The 23,154-nt window shown below is 39.1% G+C and overlaps 1 protein-coding gene across 5 annotated transcripts in view; it reads left to right on the forward strand.

The window, feature by feature from the left end:
* Window positions 1-23,154, forward strand: part of ANKFN1 (ankyrin repeat and fibronectin type III domain containing 1) — a 371,662-nt gene that overhangs the window by 125,631 nt on the left and 222,877 nt on the right. For all 5 annotated transcript variants that reach the window (XM_070226368.1, XM_070226369.1, XM_070226373.1 and 2 more), the window contains exon 2: window positions 11,875-11,915. In XM_070226368.1, coding sequence (XP_070082469.1) covers window positions 11,875-11,915 — 41 coding nt within the window. The remainder of the gene's footprint in view (window positions 1-11,874; window positions 11,916-23,154) is intronic.

The following is a 23,154-nucleotide window of genomic DNA, read 5'->3' on the forward strand; positions in this document are numbered from 1 at the left end:
CATCAATGCAAACATTACAGTTACAAAGATCGGTGGGAGAGAAGAAGAAAGCTGGGGGCCATATGCTGGAGTCAGAGGGGAGGTATAAGAGAGCCATGGAGAACACCTGATACTGGGTAGGATGTGGAAAAGGGAGTGCAAGCAAGTATGTGGAGCAAGAGCGGCATAACGAATGGTCTGGAAGGGCCACCAGGGCTCAAGGGAAGGTGGGTCCTGCCCCTTAGGCAGTTGTACTTTGGAAGTTGAAACAATAGTGGCCCCTATTGGAGAGGACAGTGGAGGCGGGAAAGCCTACTTTCCACTCAGGTGAGGAGATGGACTAAGAAGGCAAAGATAGAGGTGAGTTTCCTCATCTTAGAACAAGGGTCCAGAAAGCACAATGAAAGGGACAAGACAAGGAGGATGGAAGGGCATGGACCCAAGAAGGAAGGGTCTGCCTGAGACAGGAAAGAAGGGGCTAAGGACAGCTCAACTATGGGTTTTCACTGGGCACAGGAGGTGTGATTAGCATGCATGAAGGAATCAGAAGGCTGGCAAGCTGGCTGGGCACAGACAGGGCCATCTCCATGGGCACTCACCTGATGCAGTCATATAGGGCTCCATGCTTAGTTCAATTCTCTGTTGTCACTGTCTTGAAGTTCTGAATCATTTCAGAACAGGGGGCTCCGCATTTTCATTTTTGCATTGAGCCCCACAAATTATTTAGCAATTTCTGGACACAGATACAGATAATAGAGACAGTATGGGTATGGGAGGCTGCTGGGCAGAAAGAATCTTGCTGCTTGAGAAGTCTGGAGGCTTAGTCATTTCACTACTATCTATGGAAGAGCCACTATTTGTTGAATATTCTGCTAGACACTGCAGAAGATAAAAAGATGAAGAAGAAGTTGCCTGGTTTAAAGAATTCAAGCCATGGGTTTCCTATTAGAAGCGTTTTAGAGCAACTCAGCAACATCAATTGAGGTCCCCATTCGTGAGACAGAACTTCAGTGTGATTTTCAGATTTTATGTATATGGACTTTATAATTTTTTGTAAGTGACTACAAAGGAAATGTTTCATTAAAATTGATAGCTAGAGGGGGCTGGCCCCGTGGCCGAGTGGTTAAGTTCGCGCGCTCCACTGCAGGCGGCCCAGTGTTTCGTCTGTTCGAATCCTGGATGCAGGCATGGCACTGCTCATCAGGCCACGCTGGGGAGGTGTCCCACATGCCACAACTAGAAGGACTCACAACTAAGAACACACAACTATGTACCGGGGGGCTTTGGGGAGAAAAAGGAAAAAAATAAAATCTTAAAAAAAAAAAAAATTGATAGCTAGATACATAAACCCTGGTCATTGATCAGCTTTTGTATTATCTCCAGCAGATTTGAAAGATACTTCCTTCCTTGCCAAAAACCATCTCTTTGACATTTGAATAATTAATCCTTAGAAATTCATTATTTAATTATAAGGTTTGGACAGTAGCCTATGAGACATGAAAGGGTTCTATGAGTCTGTATTGTCAGCTGAAAGAAGATAGAAATTTGAAAAGAAATGTTTGAAAGCAGAAAATATTCTGAGCCAGATAATATTTTAATGACGTCATGGAGGAAAGATTTGAGTGTAAGTAGAGCTTTCACACATCCTTGGAATGAAGCTTTAGTTAAACAGCTTTTATTCTGTGTTTTGTATTCTATCAGGGTTATTACCTCAAAGCTGCTAGCACAGAAATCAGAGACTTTTCTAGATGCTAGTGTCAGCTAATCAGGGAGAGGTGATTTCCTCCTAGACCATGTGTTCTGCTAGAAAAAGAACAGAACTAGGAGCCAAAAGATCAAACCCTGTTCCTAAAACAAAGCACTGTGGCCCTCCGGACGGACCACAGTTTACCCATCTGAAGAGAGGCATCAGGTGAGAGGGTCCGACGTCGTCCATGATGTCTCTCTCCATGCTGAACTCTGCCCTGTCCAGCCTAAAGGGCATCTCTGGCCTTGTTCACCTTAGAAATTCAGCATCTCACAGAAAATTAAGCTTACTGGTAATTCCAATCAAAGGAATTAACCTCAAAGAATGAAAATTTTTATTGCAGGGTGTGAAAGAAGAGCAAGAAAAAGAAGAATGTAAGAAGAAAGAGTAAAAGATGACAATAGTGAGGATAGTGATAAAGCTTTAAAACTTAAGCCCCACACTGAAAATCTCTGCAAAATCCTAGGAGATGACATTCTCACAGCCACATCTAGCTTGAGGTCCTACTTTAGGACTTCAGGCCAGTAGAGTTGTCTTACACCATGGCAGAACAGTAACTAGTTTAGGACTAAATATTAAGCATCCTGTAATCAAAGGACCTGCATCCTCCCAGCCACCAGGAATTTCTCACTGCTGTCCTTTCAGTAAGAGATCAGCCTCCCTGCTGCTCAACAGGCTCCCTTCAGTTCATGTCAGGAATCGAGTTCTTCTCACTTTCTTCTATAGCAGAATTTAACTCCCATGCCATCCTTTCAAAGTCCAGCCCAACCTTGCATTTGCAAATACTCGTGAATATATTCTGCTAAACAAAAGGCCATCCCCTCTGGGTTTCACCCTTTAGTGGCACAAAGGAATTAGCAGAGTTCTTCCAAATTCCACCACATTGTGCCAAAGGAAAAATACAGAGCAATGGTTCGCAGCTGGGGGTGGGGGTGAACAGAGCACAGTTTTGCTCCTCCAGGGACACTGGCAGTGTTTGGAGATATTTGGGTTGTTGCAACTGGGGGAGGGGGTAATACTGTCATCTGGTAGATGGAGGCTAGGGAGCTTGCTGAACATCCTGCAATGCGTAGGACAGTCCCCACAACAAAGAATTATTTGACCCCAAATGTCAATAGTGCCAAGGTTGAGAAACCCCGAAGTAAAGACTCATTTTCCTATTGATATGAATAAGTTCATCGCCCCTTAGAAGGCAGAAGAGGCTAGTCAGTTTGGATTTTAAATAATAAGTTTTTTCACCATTCTGTGTTTGTTTAAAAGTAATTCATACTCGTCTTTGGCAGTGGAGGGGTTCTGGGTATAGAACTACATGAGATCCATGTTTCCTGAGGAATAATTACATAACATTTTGGTTCCCAGCACTGCTATCATCTCTGATAGATTTACCTGTTAGGACCTTAACAGATACACGTTCCAACAGCTCTTCAAATTCAACATGTCTAAAACTATGGTTCCACTTTTGGCTCAGGCCTTCCTCCCTTTTCACCTCAATCCTATCTCCTATTGGGTCATTAGGTTCCATCCAAACCGGCTCCTCCTCCCATATTCTCCATCTCTCTAAGGGACTCTCTCACTCACCCAGTCCCCTAGAAGTCACCTAACCCTTACTTCCCACTCACCTCACATCCAGTTGCCACCTGCTCCTGCAGATTCCCCTTAGCCTCTTTTCTGTCTGTCTGTCTGTCTGTCTGTCTATCTATCTATCTATCCATCTATCCATCTTTCTCCACCAGTTCAGTCCCTTGATGCTGCCATCTGGGTTAGTTCAGTAATTCCTCCCAACTACTCTTCCTTTCTCCAGGCAGGCCTTGCTGCAATCCACAGCTATACTGCTACCAGGGTGATGTTTTTAACAAAGCAAATTCATTCATGCCTCTCCCTTGTTTTAGAAACCTTTCAATCCTCTTCTTGGCTTTCAGGGAAAAGTTCAACCATTTACCTGGATGGAATGATCTGACTGACTCTTGCTTATCTCTACCCTCCCCGGTCACTTTTTCATGTGGAATTCTTTCGTCTAGCTATCTTGAGCTACCCAGTGTTATCTCGGTTCATGCCCTGTCTCCACGCCTTTGCACATGCTGTTTTCTGCCAAGAGTGCCCTTTTCTATCTCTTCTAGCTCATGCCAATCACCACGGAGTGTCAGCTCCCATGTTACTCTTCGGGGAGTTCCCCTGGATCACCTAGGCCATTGTTCCTCAGATGTGTCCCTCAAAATGCTTGGCAAGAAGGATTATTTGGTTACATAAACCTGGGATGTTATCCTTCCCTGGAATTTATAATAAATGTTCGAATATTAAAAGCACTGAAAAAGATTACAGAATAAAGATCTATTTAACTATCTTTAATCCAATATTTCCCGAACTTACTTGAACATTTAACTTATTTTTCACAAGCCCATTATCACCCTTCTTTGGAAAAATTGGACACAATCTGATTTAGGAAGAACCTCCTTCGCTTCTCTGACACCCCAAGCCTACCTCTATCCTAGTAATACCACATATCACTATAACTGTGGAGTCATTTTCCAGCAGGTCTCTTGTGCAATAGACAGACTGCAAACACCTTGGTGATAAAATAATCACCATGTTTTTGTCAGTGTTATATGTCCAACACCTAGAAGGCATTTTAAATATCTGGTATTTATTGATAAGTAAATACATTATTGGCCAAAAAAGGACCATCTAATTGATTGTTATTGATAATTAACATATATTATTTGAATAGAGTGTGTAACAAAATTGTTATCCCCAAATTTCCCCATATCCAAGATAGAATGCAATTCATTATATTATTGACCTGTTTTCTGAGAGTGCTATGCTCATGCAAATTTCTTACTGTCCTTATCCTAAAGGAGACAGTCTACGCTTGGTCTGGCATGTCAACTTGGGTTCGGCACGGAAATTTCTTTATTGTTTTGGGGAGTTGTTTTTGGATTTGCTGCTGTTGCTTTGTGTTTTGTTTTTGAGAAGACCATAACTAAAACATACATCAATTGTACATAACTTGAAGAGAACTCTCATAACCCTGCATTTGCCAGGAGGATCCTGAGAATGTGGAAGCCTCCCCGACATCGCTCAGTTGAGCAGTCCTAGCCCACAAGCACAATCACCAGGAAAAGATCCTTCCTTTACCTCTCACCACTTACAAACCCACTACCACTTAGGAGACTCCAGCAGCCTCCCTGCATATGTGCTGAGTACACATCCTCCCCAGGGGTCAGGAGATCTGGATGTGTGCAGACAAATAACAGGGGGGAGAGAAAACGTACAAAGCATTAAACGTGACCCAGCAGCTTGAAGGAGGAAAAAACAACATAATTAGAACAGGTGGCTCTCTGTGAAATATCATTAAAGGAAGAAATTGAAAGAACTCTAAAAGAAAATAATGTAAATTCCTAGGGAGACTAGAGAAGTTATTACAAAGGAGCAATCTGAGAAAATGAAGGAGTTCTTAGAACTCAGAAAACATTGTTGAAAACTGAATTAAGTATCTTGAAGCTCAGATGGAAGAATTATCACATAGAAAAAAAACCTCAAAGAAATAGAAATTATGAGTGCAAATGAAAGCTACATATGGAGGAAATGTCGTATTGTTGGTAGAAGGTGAATAGGTTCAACCTTCTTGAAGAGTAATTTGGACTCTCCAACTAATACTAAGCTGTATGTATCTATTATAAAGTATTCACAATTCTAAGAACTATCCTACGTAAAAGAACATGAGTCTAAAAACAAACATTCAAAATGCTTTCTCATTGCAAGCAACCTAAATGTTCATCAGTATGGGATTAGTTAGATAAATTAGGGCATGTCCATAAATGGATTCCTATTTAGCCACTAAAACAAATGAGCAGATCTGTATATAGTGACTCAGAATGTACATCCCCAAAAATACTATTAAGAGAATAAAAGCATATTATAGAGAATTCTATGGCATGACCCTGTTTTAGTTGAAAAAAATTTTAATAGTATATGTACACATGTAGAAATGTTTTTGTATGTCTGTTTGCTTTCATAAGCATAAAAAACAATTTAGAATGATACCTTCATACACATTGACAGTTATTCCCTCTGGGAAACGGGGCTGGAGTGTCAGCCGCTGAAGTGAAGACATTCACTTCTTTACATACTTCAGAATAAATCTGTGAGGTTGTGAACTCTTTTACTTTATTTTAGTGCTCTTTTGTATTTTCCAAACTTTTTTTAAGCAAATTGCTTATTTCATTAATTTTTTTTAACTGCCTAAAAGCTAGAAAGATATCAAAACACAAGAAGGCATTTATAAGTAAACAGGATGAAGCAAAAGTGTCAGCAAAGGCCAGGGTCAAGACCGAAAAATGACAACAGTGAATGCTGATGCCGTAAGAGAAGCGACTGGAAAGGTGTATAAAACTCATGAAACACTAGCGGCAAAAACATTAACAAGGCACTGTGAGCAAAATCATTAATAATCATGAGAAACCAATCTACTAAGACTTTTTAAGAAGAGACCACTTCGGAGCAAATCAAGACCCAAACTCAGAGACAAAAGAGGCTGGAGATGGCATATTTTCTAACCACTTAAGGAACTGGTGCAGAATATTTTGATCCAAACGGAAAGTGCAATTCTTTGTGCAGTAATGTTTCAGTTGGAACTCAATAAAGACAATCATAACTATCAGATGTTAAGCACTTAGAATGGACACGGTCTCTGCCAAGTATTAGCACAACAATCTTAGGAGAGGGGCAAGTGCCACTCTTATTTCCATCTTATAGACAAAGGCATTGAGATAAATAAAGGTTTATATATGTGCTTTCCTAAGCATAAAAGACATAAGGTTAAATGGCTGGCTAGAGGTCATACTGGAAGTTGGTGGAAGAACTAAGACTGAAACTCCTGGCCCTCTGATACCATTGCCTCTCCCCGGAGGGGGAGCCACAGCTAGAGGCCCTCGAACTCTCAACACCAGATCCCTGTGCGTGCAGCACATAGTCTCAGGTTTGGTTTTTGGTTGTTTGGGTTTTGGGGGTTTGTGTGTGTGTGTGTGTGTGTGTGTGTCTTCCCCAATTTTTACTGATGGACACACTATTTGTAATTGCATGTTTTCATTACATCAATTATTTTTTATTGAGCTCATAAGATTTCAGTCGTACATTATTTCTTGACTGTCACCACATAAGTGCTCCCCTTCACCGCCTGTGCTGACCCCCCACCCCCCTTCCCCTGGTAACCACTGAACTGTTTTTTTTGTCCCCATACTTGTTTATATTCCACATATGAGTGAAATCGTCTGGTGTTTGTCTTTCTCAGACTGGCTTATTTCGCTTTGCATAATTCCCTCTAGGTCCTTCCATGTTATTGCAAATGGGATGAATTTGTCTTTTTTTCTGGCTGAGCAGTGTTCCATTGTATATATGTACCACATCTTCTTTATCCAATCATTGGTCAATGGACACTTGGGTTGCTTCCATGTCTTGGCTATTAAGAATAGTGCTGCAATGAACATAGGGGTGCATATGTTACTTTGGATTGTTGATTTCAAGTTATTTGGGTAGATACCCCGTGGTGGGATAGTGGATCATATGGTAGTTCTATTTTTAGCTTTTTGAGGAATCTCCATACTGTTTTCCATAGTGGCTGCACCAGTTTCCATTCACACCAGCAATGTACGAGGGTTCCCTTCTCTCCACACCCTTTCCAACACTTGTTATTTTTAGTCTTAGTGATTATAGCCATTTTAACAGGGGTAAGGTGGTATCTTACTGTAGTTTTGATTTGCATTTCCCTGATGATTAGTGATGTTGAACATATTTTCATGTGTTTATTGGCCATCCGTATATCTTCTTTGGAAAAATGTGTGTTCATCTCCTCTGCCCATTTTTTGATCAGGTTGTTTGCTTTTTCATTGTTCCGTTGTGTGAGTTTTCTTATATATTATGGAGATTAATCCCTTGTCAGATATATGATTTGCAAATATTTTCTCCCAATTGGTGGGTTGTCTCTTTGTTTTCAGCTAGTTTCTTTTGCCTTGTAGAAGCTCTTTAGTCTGATGAATTCCCACTTGTTTATTTTTTCTTTTGTTTCCCTTGTCTGAGAGGACATGGTATTTGAAAAGATCCTTTTTAGTCTGATGTCAAAGAGTGTACTACCGATATTATCTTCCAGGAGTTTTAGAGTTTCAGGACATATCTTCAAGTCTTTGATCCATTTTGAGTTTATTTTTGTGTATGGCGTGAGATAGTGGTCTACCTCCATTCTTTTGCATGTGGCTGTCCAGTTTTCCCAGCACCATTTATTGAAGCATAGTCTCAGGTATTAAAAAACACTTGATCAAAGTGAGGAGGAGATCGACCATTCACAGATTATTATTATTATCTGATAATTGGCATATTCTACCTTAAATAAAACCTGCATTGGTTTATTCTTAAATTAATTTTCCAGGTAATTAAAAAAACTATTGGTTCCCAGCACTCATGAGAATACGCGGAACAGAGAATAAGTACTCCTACTACAGCATTAAGCAAATAAGTTAAATTAAAGCGGAATGCATTCAATATTCAGAATAAGAAAGTGGCAGCCGATACATCTCAAGAGTTTATAATCTTGGACATATGGGAACTAGCTGATTATATATTAGAGGGATAAGTGTATAAGAGATTTGACTCCATATGTTACATTATACAAACAGTTATACTTGCATTGATGCAACCTTTTTTTTTTTTTTTTGAGGAAGATTAGCCCTGAACTAATGCCCATCTTCCTCTACTTTATATGTGGGACGCCTGCTACAGCATGGCTTGCCAAGCGGTGCCATGTCCGCACCCGGGATCCAAACCGGCAAACCTGGGGCCGCCGAAGCGGAACGTGCACACTTAACCACTGCGCCACCAGCCAGCCCCCTGATGCAACTTTTTGCATATCATAAAAATATTAAGTAGCAGACAACTCAAGCCAGACACTTCAATCAGCATAGAACACTCAGAAATTACTAAGTAGTCTATTTTTTAGATGGGTGTCAATTGTAGGTTACAGATCATAACCAGATGGATCAGCCACAGGAATCAGGGTGATAAGTTGAGATAGATGGGTTGTGCAGAGAATCCTCTAGTTGAACACTTTGGCCTAGAGATCGGCTGCTCTAGGACCATCAGTTGACAGATCCCAGTGATCGCTGGAGTGTAGGAGACTATATTCCTAACAAGGAGACCAATGAAGGTATCCAAGGGCTTTGGCAAAGGTCCATTCCATGTGGACTTGGATACTGAATCAGGCCCATGTGATACCATGACCCAAGGATGGTAACTGCTGGCCCTGCACATCTTCTGAGGATGGGTGGGCATGATACAGGGCAGAGAGCCAAGAAATACCCCCCTCCCTCACTGAGGTGGGAGCAGAGAGGCTAGGCTTCCATAACTAAAGTCATCCCGGGCTGATATCAGAAGAGCCCCATCCAGGATCCCTTAAAGACCCCTACATAGTGGAAGAGTGGACTTTGCTGAAGGTGTGCAAAATAAGGCAAATGGTGGTTTTAGTCTCTCAGTCCCTCAAAGGAGCCAGTTCCTCCTGCCAGGTCCATGCCCTTGAAGATGTCCCTTTGCCTGGTGTGCTCCACACTCCCCATTTGCCTTCTTAACTCCTACCTAGGGTAAGAATAGCACCTCTCTAGGGTTGTTATGAGTAATCAGTGAATCCATGCATGGAAAAGCACTGAGGACCGTTCCTGATGCATCAAGCACTTGGCAATGTTTGCTGATATTCTTATAAAAGATGAATTTTTCTTCAGATATTATCCCAAGACTTTCCCAATTAGATTTCCCTGATTTCTCTTTCTAGATTGGATCATCAAAGACCACCTTCCCTCCTCACCGACCACCTTGTCATTTTGCATTATATCATCATGTGATGCCTCCAAACTGTCTAGTCGTCTCTTCAACCAGACAGATGTTATCATGAAGCAGGGAATGTATGATTAGGGCCTAGCACAGTGTCCTGCACATACCAGGCACTCAATAAACATTTAGCGAATGAATTAACTGATAATTTTAAGGGCTTTTTCTTCTTTAAGAATTTAGGTTTTTCTTTTTCTAATGTGGAAACTTAGAAAAGCAAAGGCGAGTTTTTATGTTCCTCTATGGTCTGTAAAACCTCACCACCACAGTGTTTTTAGTTGCTTTATTTATTTTGTACCCCAAGAAAATGACCAGTGCCACTGCATTAGGTAGCTGGATAATTAAGTCTCAAGGACAGCTCTGAATAGTAGTTTTCAAAGTAATCAATGATATTGCTGTGAAATTGTTGCCCAAATGAAGAGCTCTTGTCCAATGAATTCTTGAAGTAACAGACAGTTCTCTTTGTGAATATTTTTGTAGCTAAAGAAGAACCTGTTATCTGAAGCAGGAGTAAAAACTTTTCTCAGTAGGTGAGAGCGTGCTAAATTTATTTCCTAGCAACAAATTGCCCAAAGAAGCTGAAGGGTACACAGTTTCAGAGGAATTTTGAATATACTTTTTTGTTTGGAGGTGGGGGATTTGGAGGGGGGAGTGTTGTATGTCACAGAACTGTTCCTGATTTCTTCCATTCAGTGACACATGCGTGTGACCTCTTGCTGAGTCACACCATAGAATCCATCATAAAAACTCAGCTCAATAAAAATGTATTAAGTACCTACCTTGCATAAAGAACTCTGAAAGATTTATCCCTATTCTTCCCGGGCCAAGTAATTCAATATTTTGGCAATTTGTCGGTCTAGGAGCCCCAACCCCAACCATCTCCATGGATGGTAAATGAGGAATTAGTTGGCTTGCTAAAACACTTAGGGACTTTGCAGTGTGGATGTTGATCTAACTAGAATTATACTCAGCAGAGTTGAGGAAAGCTACCTGGGAGAGAAATTTGGGACAATGGTACAGCTTTGATTGCCAAGAGTGAAGACATCTTACCCATGCAAGACCCCATCCATAGCTGCCTTCCTAGCCCCAGTTTCATGGACTTATCGTATCTTCTAAATTTGGTTTTCCAAATTAGCCTTCTGATAACAATAATAACAACAACAGTAAAAACACCAGGTAACATTTATCAAGTCCCTACTATGGGCTAGCCTTATGTTACTATTTTACATGTATTATCTTATTTAACCCTCACAACAATTCTTTAAAATTGCCAATATTATTATTTCTATCAATCCCAGAGCATTGAATCAATTTGCCAAAGTCACACTATTACTAAAAAGGCAGAGCTTGGAAAAACATTGCTCACTGAAGTGACTAATCCAACTTCTCCAGACCAATGTGGGTGGTGTGGCAAGATCGTTCTGTAGGTGTGAGGACACCATGACTTGAGCCCTCAGTCTGGGAGATGACCTGGAACCACTTGAATCTCAGAATGCAGATAGCTCATATCAATCACGGGAAGTTACCTCCCACCCCCAATTAAACCTACCACCCTAAAAAGTGCCCATTTGGATATAACCACAATAGATCCAAAAAAAAATGGATTTGGAAGCAAGCTGAATTGTCTGGTGGGCTGCCACACTGGACAAATTGCCTGCACAATTGGCAAACTCCTGCCAAGCATAGGCACAGTCTAATTGTTTCTCTCCTTTCACTGCCGTCTTGAATAAAGAGAAACCTGGCATTAATTTCAATCCTCTTCACTACTCCTCAGAACAGCTTTTTATTTCTTGGAAAAGAAAACTTGTGCACTTACCCTAATAAGCACGAATTGAGAAAAATCATAATTTTTAGGAGTTTAATTTAATGGAACAATGTGTCAGAACTGGGCCTATGAGAACAAGGTACAATGTCAGTATGAATCAGGAGCAAGAGAATGATGAGTCTAAGCCATTGAACTAGGCAACCAGCCTCTTCATGTTTCCTCTCTCTGGGGTCAGACCTGGGAGACAAAATGAGCATCAAGTGATCTCGAAATTCTAGGGTGTTTGGGGGAAGGAGTTGAGCATGCAATGGGACATGGCAGTCCACTTAGGTATTTTCTTTGTGGCCTACAGCATCCTGTACCTCCAAGAAGAGTTTCCCAATAACAATTTTTTCATCTCTAGGCTTATCATTTTTTCAGTTGCTGTCTGTACCTTCAAAGGCAATTCAATGCCTTTTTCATTTTGGATTGATCACTGTACAATTTTTTCTAACAGACTTTTTTCTCTTTGTTTCAGACGCTACCCTTTAAAGACAGGCATTTCGCTTGCAGCAAAATGTAAGTACATGTCTTCCTTGAAATGGTGTCTACTTCTTGGCTATAATTCCTAAAAACTCCTCGTCTTTCAGTCTCCCACCTCACATTGCTGCATTTTTTTTTTATTGTGGTCGCAATAGCTTATAACATCATGAAATTTCAGTTGTACATTAATATTTGTCACACACCATATACGTGTGCCCCTTCACCCCCTGTGCCCACCCTCCACCCCACTTCCCCCTGGTAACCAATAATTTGCTCTCTTTGTCCATAAGTTTGTTTATATTCCACATATGAGTGAAATCATACTGTGTTTGTCTTCCTCTGCCTGGCTTATTTAGCTTAGCATAATGTCCTCAAGGTCCATCCATGTGGTTGCAAATGGGACGATTTTGTATATTTTATGGCTGAGTAGTATTCCATTGTATATATATACCACATCTTCTTTATCCAGTCATCAGTCAATGGGCACTTGGGTTGCTTCCATGTCTTGGCTATTGTGAATAATGCTGCAATGAACATAAGGGTGCATAAGTTTCTTTGTATTGTTGATTTCAAGTTCCTTGGATAAATACCCAGTAGTGGGATAGCTGGGTCATACAGTATTTCTATTTTCAATTTTTTGAGAAATCTCTATACTGTCTTCCACAGTGGCTGCGCCAGTTTGCATTCCCACCAGCAGTGTATGAGGTTTCCCTTTTCTCTGCAACCTCTCAACATTTGTTGTTTTTTGTCTTGGTGATTATAGCCATTCTAATGGGCTTAAGATGGTATGTAAGTGTAGTTTTGATTTGCATTTCTCTGATCATTAGTGATGTTGAGCATCTTTTCTTGTGCCTATTGCCCATCTGTCTATCTTCTTTGGAAAAATGTCTATTTATATCCTCTGCCCACTTTTTGATTGGGCTGTTTGTATTTTGTAGTTCTTTTGTGTGAGCTCTTTATATATTACAGAGATTAACCCCTTATTGGCTATATGATTTGCAAATATTTTCTCCTAGTTGATGAGTTGTTTTTTCATTTTGATCTTGGTTTCTTTTGCCTTCCAGAAGCTCTTTAGTCTGATGAAGTCCCACTTGTTTATTTTTTCTTTTGTTTCCCTTGTCTGAGTAGACATGGTATTCGAAAAGATCCTTTTAAGTCTGATGTCAAAGAGTGTACTGCCTATATATTCTTCCAAAACTTTTATGGTTTCGGGTCTTACCTTCAAGTCTTTGATCCATTTTAAGTCTATTTGTGTATGGGGAAACATAATGGTCTAGTTTCATTCTTTTGCATGTGGCTGTCCAATTTATCCAGAACCATTTATTGAAGAGGCTTTCCTTTCTCCATTGTATGTTCTTGGTTCCTTTATCAAAGATTAGCTGTCCATGGGTGTGTGGTTTTATTTCTGGGCTTTCAATTCTGTCCCATTGATATGTGTGACTGTTCTTGTACCAGTACCATGCTGTTTTAATTACTATAGCTTTATAATATGTTTTGAAGTCAGGGATTGCAATGCCACCAGGTTTGTTCTTGTTTCTCAGGATTGCTTTGGCTGTTCGGGGTCTTTTGTTGCCCCATATGAATTTTAAGATTCTTTGTTCTATTTCTGTGAAGAATGTCATTGGGATTCTAATTGGGATTGCATTGAATCTGTAGATTGATTTAGGTAGTATGGACATTTTAACTATGTTTATTCTTCCAATCCACGTGCATGGAATATCTTTCCATTTCTTTGTGTCATTATCGATTTCTTAGAGTAATGTCTTATAGTTTCCTTTGTATAGGTCTTTCACCTCCTTGGTTAAATTTATTCCTAAATATTTTATTCTTTTTGTTGTGTTTGTAAATGGGATTGCATTCTTGAGTTCTTGTTCTGTTAGTTCGTTATTATTACAGAAATGACACTGATTTTTGTAAGTTGACTTTGTACCCTGCAACTTTGCTGTAGTTGTTGATTATTTCTAATAGTTTTCCAATGGATTCTTTAGGGTTTTCTATATATAAAATCATGTCATCTGCAAACAGCAAGAGTTTCACTTCTTCAGTGCCTATTTGGATTCCATTTATTTCTTTTTCTTGTCTAATTGCTCTGGCCAAAACCTCTAGTACTATGTTGAATAAGAGTGGTGAAAGTGGGCATCCTTGTCTTGTTCCTGTTCTCAGAGGGATGGCTTTCAGTTTTTCCCCAGTGAGTATGATGCTGGCTGTGGGTTTGTCAAATATGGTCTTTTATCATGTTGAGGTACTTTCCTTCTATACGCATTTTATTGAGAGTTTTTATCACGGATGGATGTTGGATCTTGTCAAATGCTTTCTCTGCATCTATGGAGATTATCATGTGGTTTTTGTTCTTCATTTTGTTAATGTGGTGTATCATATTGATTGACTTGTGGATGGTGAACCATCCCTTTGTCCCTGGTATGAATCCCACTTGATCACGGTGTATGATCTTTTTAATCTATTGCTGTATTCTGTTTGCCAATATTTTGTTGAGGATTTTTGCATCTATGTTCATCAGCAATATTGGCCTGTAATTTTCCTTCTTTGTGTTGTCCTTGTCTGGCTTTGGTGATGTTGGCCTTGTGTAATGTGTTAGGAATATTTCTGTCTTCCCCAATTTTTTGGAATAGTTTGAGAAGAATAGGTAATAAATCTTCTTTGAATGTTTGGTAGAATTCTCCAGAGAAGCCATCTAGTCCTGGAGTTTTATTTTGGGGGAGGTTTTTGATTACTGTTTCAATCTCTTTACTTGTGATTGGTCTATTCAGATTCTCTATTTCTTCTTGACTCAGTTTTGGGAGGTTGTAAGAATCTAAGAATTTATCCATTTCTTCTAGATTGTCCAGTTTGTTGGTACACAGTTTTTCATAATATTCTCTTATAATCTTTTGTATTTCTGTGGTATCCATTGTAATTTCTCCTCTTTCATTTCTAGTTTTATTTGAGACTTCTCTCTTTTTTCTTAGTGAGTCTACCTAAAGGTTTGTCAATTTTGTTTATCTTCTCAAAGATTCAGTTCATTGGTTCATTGATCCTTTCTACAGTCTTTTTTGTTTCAATTTCATTTATTTATGCTCTAATTTTATTTATTTCCCTCCTTCTGCTGAATTTGGGCTTTCTTTGTTCTTCTTTTTCTACTTTTGTTAGGTGTAATTAAGATTGTTTATTTGAGCTTTTTCTTATTTGTTCACATGGGCCTGTATTGCTATAAATTGCCCTCTTAGGACAGCTTTTGCTGCATCCTATATGAGTTGGTATGGTGTGTTTTCATTCTCATTTATCTCTAAATATTTTTTTATTTCTCCCTTATTTCTTCGATGAGCCATTGGTTGTTCAGTAGCATGTTGTTTATTCTCCACATTTTTGTTCCTTTCAAAGCTTTTTTCTTGTGGTTGATTTCTAGTTTCATAGCTTTATGGTTGGAAAAGATAGTAGATATGGTTTGGATCTTCTTAAATTTATTGAGATTTGCCTTGTTTCACAATATACAGTCTATCCTTGAGAATGTTCCATGTGCACTTGAGAAGAATGTACATTCTGCTATTTTTGGATAGAGTGCTCTATAAGCCTATGTTTGTCTTTAGAGCTGAAATGTGTTTCCTGGGGGCAGCATATTGTTGGGTCTTGCTATGCTGCTGAATTTTTAAAGTTTGGCTCAACAAATACAGCCTCCATTTGAATGTAACATTTCACACTATTGCTGTGTAGCACTGTGGAGCATTTTATAAACCACTTGGGAAGCAGATTGAACCTGATTGTGGCTGTGACTATACTGCATCTCAAAAGCTAGAGAAAAGTGAGAAGGAGTCAATGGGGCAATGTTGTTTTACACATTATGACCATGTGACACAAAACATTTGAATATTCAGGTTCCCTCAAATGGCTGACTAATTTATTACTCTCTGCTCAGTTGCTCCTCATGGTCACAGACTGTTTCACATCTGACAGTACAGTAGTTCCCTTAGCAATTCTTTCCTGTGTGTACTGCATTACAGCCACTCTGTAAACCAGTGATCTTTCTAGAATGAATCTCCTGTGTATTATGTTTCTTTACTCTTGGTACACCCTGTGTCCATACCCAAATAACCAACCCCCTTTACTCTAAAAGACCAAATAAAATTACACCAGGTCCCAAGTGGGAGTTCAGAGTATTTTAGAGTTTTGTCTTTGGCAATTAGGATGCTAATATTTCTTTTTTCTCTTTTAATAAAATGAAGTTTATAACAATTTTAACCAAAAAAAATGAATGTTTTGTCATTACAATAATTTGATAATACCTTATTTCAAAAAACAGGAGATAGATGTGGATTCAAAATAAAGACTCTAGATATTTAAAAGTAGCTCAAAAGGCAGTGAGTTGCCTGTCACTACAGAGAAGTAAGCAAGAGATTGACAACCAAATGGTAGAAGGTTGAGCCATGTAAACCAAGAAGTGTACATCAACTCTCAGCTCCTGATTCATTCAGGATTTCCAATGGAGGATGCATCTCAGCAGTCACAGGAGCATTTAACTAGACATTCTTGGACCCATAAGAATCCAGAGGTCTCACTTGAATTATACATATTATTCAAGTTCTGATAAATTCACTTTTAAATCATTCAGTCCCTGAGAAAATGATATATTTAGCTGAAGTACAATAAAAAATAGTTTTTCTCACTTCCCTGGATGATGCTTTTTGTTTGCTCTCTTGAATAAACTGATCCCACTGCTATTCCCCCAAATAGTCAAACCTTAGCACAGAAGTGTTTACCCTTCAAACCATGCAAATTTTACGTCAAAGTATTATGCATCCACTGGAATTTTTTAAAATGTCAACCTCTGTGTTATACTGCTTTGGTCTTCGTGGCGTTATCAAGACACCTCCATGTTATGAAAGTTTTAAACAGCTTTTACCAATAAAATCATGTTAGATCTTACGAGCAGTCTCCTTTTCATGTGCTATCATGATTATTTTATTTGTACAAATGTTAACTTGTGACTAGTGTTCTCTCTTCTGAATGTAGAATGCTGTTCAGGGGAAGCCATCTGCATTTACTTTCCTGCATATTCTTATTTGGTAGCTCATTGTCACACTGTTTCTGCCTATTTAGGTTTACCATTGCTTTTAAATGATTTAGTGTTAAATACTGAAAAATCATTGGTATATGTTCATGGTGAAAATTAGATGAAGGGCAATTTAAGACAGCATTTTAAGGCATTATAGGCAAATATGCAACTAAAAACACATAGATGACTATTACCTCATGATCTCTTTATCAAAATTTCAGTTGAAAGCTCCTTTTACCTTCCCAACTGGGGAGGAAAAAAGGCTAGCAATTTTGCCTTAGAGAGATCAATTTGCAATTGCTTTATTTTCACATTTTTTCTCAAGAACAAAGTGCTTGGTGACCTATTTTATTAGTAAATGTTCTGAGTAGTAAATTTTCACTATGATTTTACACCACCCAGAGAAAATGGGTTTACACACCTCCCCACGTCATCTCCGAGCAACTGGCACAAAGCTGGTCTGACCCATGGAGTCACGGAAACATATTAAAGTCACCAAGCAATTGGGACTCGGGTTCATTTTGGCAGCCAGACTGGATCAGCCCCTCTGGAGTTGGCATTATGTCTTAATGATGATTGTATTATACAACCAATACAAATGGAAAATGACCTAATCAGGCCTCCATTCAGACAAGCCTTGATCTACAGTGAATGGCAGGAGGCTCTCCAAGTAAAGGACCTGGAATGTGTATGGGCCACGTAAAATTCCAACCCCACGGATCGAGGACAGCCTTAGCCAAGTCAGGAATATATGCTCCCTTGGAGAAAGAGGGCAGGTGATGGAAGGAACTCAGGACTGAAAACCAGAAGGCTCACGTCTGAGTCCCAGATCACTCCGTCAGCAGTGGCGTGATTTTTAGAATGTTAGTTAACCCTCAGTTTCTAAGTATCTTTATTATGAGTGGGAGGAGGAGAAGAAAACATTTTTCCTGCGTCCATCAAAAGATTGTTGTGATAATCTCATAAGATAATGTTTCCAGAAGATTTACGATGAAAAAATGCTTTGTATCTTTAAGGGATTCTTATTAGATTATTGGAAGCTCTCTCTGTTTTAGTGGGAGTCCCTGGGACTCAGGGGACAAACTTTGGGCCTTAAAATCAATACTGCACAAAAGGAGAAAATAGAACCATATTGGGCCAAATCAAGCCCCCGGAACAACTTGCACCTACATTTTTTGTTTCTTTACAACTACACATATTCTTTGAGACCACTGCCTCTGGTGGGAGAGAACTGTCTTCTGGGTGGTATGGGTGAGAAAGTTGCCAAACAAACCTGAATTATCCAGAGGCCTGTAAAATGCACAATTGCTTTTTAAGAGGCAGGGTGATATTGTGTTCCTTTCGATTTTTGGCAGTAACGATTTTCTGCAATTTGTGGTTTTGCAATTTCTCTTTACACAGACAACACTCTGGCACTCATTCAATGCCCCACTGGTTGGGGGGAGGGGGAGGAGAGAAAGAGAGTCCCTGGGGCTCTGACCACTCCAGAAAAAGAAGGAAATGTTAATGAAATAAGTCAGAAGGAATGTTTGAGACTAGTGGAAGCCATTGGTTAGTGGGGGAGAAACAACTTTTAATAAACTGCGTGGCATGGTTGGGACTTTATCTGGGGTTTTCATTGGTGAGGCAAAGGTTTGTCCCCTTAACTATTCTTGACTCTCCACTGAGCTTAGTCTGGATTGCAATCTCAATCTCTTCTTCTTTTCCTGTATTCAGCAAGCCTAGAGCATCTCTTCTCCTGGCTCCTTTGGCCCCTTCTGGCCTTGGTGGGATTCTCTTGAAATACTCCATCTCTAGGTGTCCACTTGCCAATTACATCAACTTGGGTTTGTGTAAATTAAAAGATCCATGTGCTAGAACTTTCCTCCTTGTTCTGGTTGTGTTTTCTTCCTCTTCCCCAAAGCTGAATGCTCTTTGCAGAGGGCAGTCTGTAGCGTGTACTGCAGAGGCTCTCACGGATGTAGCGTGTATCTTGGTGAGAGTAATTGGTTCTGTTTCTATTCCACCTCTGCAAAGGCTTTGCCGACTTGTGTTTGCTTTTTTATGCCTGCTAGGCATTGCACTGAAAGGTTTAAAGTTGCATCTAGCGTAAACCTTGTATTCCTTCTCTGTTCAATTCTTTATATCAAAACAGCCCCCTGTTCTCCACTCAGTAGATTCCCAGGATTTATGCTCACAGTTCACAGGCTTTCTATGCACAAGGGCAATTGTACAGGCCACTTATTTCTTCTCTTTTCATGACCTAAATGTCACTACTTCTTTTGCTTCTAAGAAGAATATAAAGATAATTGCTACTCACATGTTAATTGTATAGTTTTTGCATATTTGGGGAAAATATGATCTTCTTCCTGTGTATGTGTTCTAAAGGTTTAGGGAATTGTTTATGTTATGCCACTAAAAATCATGAGATTTGGGGACCAGCCTGGTGACACAGCACTTAAGTTCGAGTGTTCCGCTTCAGCAGCCCCCGGTTCACTGGTTCAGATCCCAGGTGTGGACGTACGTACCGCTTAGCAAGCCATGCTGTGGCAGGCATCCCACATATAAAGTAGAGGAAGATGGGAACAGACCTTAGCTCAGGGCCAATCTTCCTCAGCAAAAAGAGGAGGATTGGTGGCCAATGATAGCTCGGGCTAATCTTCCTCAAAAAAAAGAAAGAAAAATCATGAGATTTTAATTTAAGAAGAAGCTTTCAACATGATGCAGTTCAACAGCCGAGCCCAAGAGCCCATGGAAGCACAATACATTTTTTAATAACTCAACACTGGGATCTTCCTTTTGCTAATCTGAGATAACCTTCAGGTGATTTGTGCTGGTTTTGCCTTCTGGAGCAGCTCAGAATTTGACTCCTTCTTCCACATGACAACCCTCCAAATATTTTGCAATCTGGTCCCACATACTCTCTGAATCTTCCTTATCTGGGTCCCCAGTTCCTTTAGCCATTCTTCATATGCTATTCGCATTTTTCAGCGTCCCTCTTAAAATGTTATAGCCTGACCTAAAAAGAAAACTGCCAAGATGGCTGATATTGCAGAGCTCCAAAAAGAAAAAAGCTCCCGATCTGAACATGTTATTTCTATTACCTAAGAGCACATCACAAATTTTAATAGCACTTTAGTCCTGAGGTTAATCCTAAAACCTCTAGATATGTTACATAAAAGCTGCTATAAAAGCAGATTTTTTTCCAGTAGTTATGCGCTTGGTTTTGAATACTATGCAAACCCTACATTTATCCCTGTGACACTTACTAGTTTCAGAATATCAGTGGAAACTATTAGGAGCTTTTTGAATTTGAATTATTTTAAATCCTGTCCCAGTTTTGGAACATACTTGATTTGCCTCTTGACTTCATTCAAGAGATTGATAAAAGCAGTGAGTATCTGGATTTTAAGCTCCTCAAAGGTAGAATTATGTTTTATTCATCTTTGTCTCTCCTGAAATGTCTGTGACATTCTGTTAAACAACCAGATGTTCAATAAATGCTTTTATGAAATCACTCAACAAAATCAGATACAGTCAGCTTTCCAACATCCTGACAGAGAGTTATCTTTAGATCGATATCAGTGCCCTTTACAAACTAAGAACCAGATGAATTTTACACTGTGTTGCTAATGGTTGGTGATTTTGAGGCATTATATTATAGTTCACTAAGTGTGACCTTCCTAGCTTGGGCTGCTTTTATCCTTGTTTACCTCTTCTCTCCTAATCATGCCCAATTTTCTAGGATTAATAAACTGCTAGTCTATTATTTTCTGTCTCCAACAATTCCATTTCCTATGTAATTTCCATGTGACCCTTCCAGGCTGCCTCTGGAAAAAAATTATTTATACATATATAAATATATAATATAAATATATATAAAATAAATCTTACTGATATAATGAATATGCAGCATACAACTTACAAATAATAATAAAATATGTAAGAATTTATTGTAAATTCCATATAGCCAACTAATTCTCACAGAATGCTTTCATTGATTTTTGCTGAACTCTTCTATCTATAGCCAATCTGTAGCTTCAATTGATGAATAAATGTAATTTACATATAAATGTTGTTGATATTTTTGTTTATGTTAATGAGCAAGACAAAAGTGAAACAACAAAGCTGTATGAATATGACCTGTATGACAACAAGTCCACTCATTCATCAATAATTTGAGTAACTTCTTTACTAAATCGGATAATAGTTTTTTAATACCATAGAATATTTCCTCAAGTTTCTGTACTATTTGCAATATGACAGCTATAGACACAAGCATTCCCTTTTGCTTAATCTGCATTAACTTTTTCTACATCACTTTCTTAAATCTAAACAATCAACAACACAAATCAAACCTTAATTTGTAGTATTTGTTGATTTCTGTGTTGTAAATACTCTTACCATGGCCAATTTCAAACAACCAACATGACATCACTGAATATGGAATGAGGAAGGGATGTGCAACACCTTTATGCGGTATTTCCACCGTAAAGATACAATAGATGCAAATAACCTCAGAAGCATAGGCAGTAATAAAATGTCACAAAATAAATAGGAAGTGATGAGTTTTGAGTGTTTCCTTTGTTTTTAATACAAGTTATTTCACTGTAAGTTTATATAATTGAATTTTTAATAATGGCTATGTTTAATAAACAGCTCACAAATTTCTGAAAATCTAACAATTGCCTGTTGCAACAGGCACAAGCCATCACAAGTACAACACTGGTCCTTCCTCTTTAGACAGCAGTGGGGGATAGGAAGTGGGAAGAAGAGGTTGGGGTACAACTGTGAATATTTATAAGTTAATTTTTTCCAAGTTACAAATTGTTATTTTTTAAAAATCTGTTTTAGGGTTTTATCAAAGATCAGAGACTACCTCCTAAGTCTTCAGAAACTGCTTTCTACCTACCTTGCCATTAAAATATATTTCATCTTTCACATTGATTATTTACCTAAAGATTCTATCACTATATCTTTGCTAAACATTTGTTTTCGACTACAAGGTCAGAAGCTCAAGTTAAAGGGAAGAGATAATTCTAAGAATGTAGATATTTAATGAAATCCACAAAGAGGAAATAAAGTTTAGTTGGAGTTTATGCTAACTTGAATTGGAGGACTTCATCAGAAATGGAGAGTTGTCAAAACCAGAGCTGCTCTCTTGTTTCTGGGGCTTCCTGCTATCTTCTACTTCTGTAGCCCAGGTCCATCTACTTACTCCTCAGATTGTATATGGCCCAAAATGGCAGGTGCAGACATCAAAGAGAGGGCAATTTAGCTCTGCTTCCCACTTGGGGAACCTACATCAATTCCAAACACCTAGTTAATAAACCAACATGCTTCAAGTCTTCATTCCTTGGCAGGCCACCACCCAGCATATGAATGGGATTTCTCAGTTGGAAACATCTCTGGTTCCATTAGCTTTTGCTAATAGATTTTTTTTTTTTAAGATTTTATTTTGTTCTTTTTCTCCCCAAAGCCCGCCGGTGCATAGTTGTATATTCTTAGCTGTGGATCCTTCTAGTTGTGGCATCTGGGACGCTGCCTCAGCGTGGCTTGATGAGCAGAGCTATGTCCACGCCCAGGATTCGAACCAACGAAACACTTGGCCGCCTGCAGCGGAGCACGCGAACTTAACCACTTAGCCACAGGGCCAGCCCCTTGATTTTTTCTCTTTTTTTTTTCAATCAGGATTGTGTGGTGACATTTATCAAGTATTTTTCTGCATCTATTGAGATAATATGGTTTTGTCCCTTTAATCTATTTGTGTGATAGATCATATTCATAGATTTTCTGATGCTGAACCATCATTCTGTTCCTGGCATACTCTACTTTTTAATGGTCTTTAAAAATGCATTGATAAACAATTTGCAAATATTCTATCTAATTTGTTGAATTTATCTTCACTTATGAGAATGCCTTATATATTTTTTTTTTTTTTGGCATTATATATTCTTCTTTACATTTACCTAGCATTGAGTTTCTTTGTGCTGTGAAAACTTTATGTATACTTACTTTTTTTGAGACTGTCTTCTCTTTCTCTCCCTCCTTCTAACCCACTCTCCTCACTCCTCCTTATCTAAAGGTTTTGCTGTTGCCTCTACTCAGCACCCTCCTCCCTAGACTCTCAGTCCAACCAAATATTTATAAGGGTTTATGCTCCTGCTCCATAGTGCTATCTGGGATACCCAAGATCTAAGCCCCCAGGCTAGTGACATTTGGCTCAGTTACTGTTCATAAAGCTGAGTG

Source organism: Equus caballus, chromosome 11, assembly GCF_041296265.1.
Source record: "Equus caballus isolate H_3958 breed thoroughbred chromosome 11, TB-T2T, whole genome shotgun sequence".
In the NCBI taxonomy this organism is placed as follows: domain Eukaryota; kingdom Metazoa; phylum Chordata; class Mammalia; order Perissodactyla; family Equidae; genus Equus; species Equus caballus.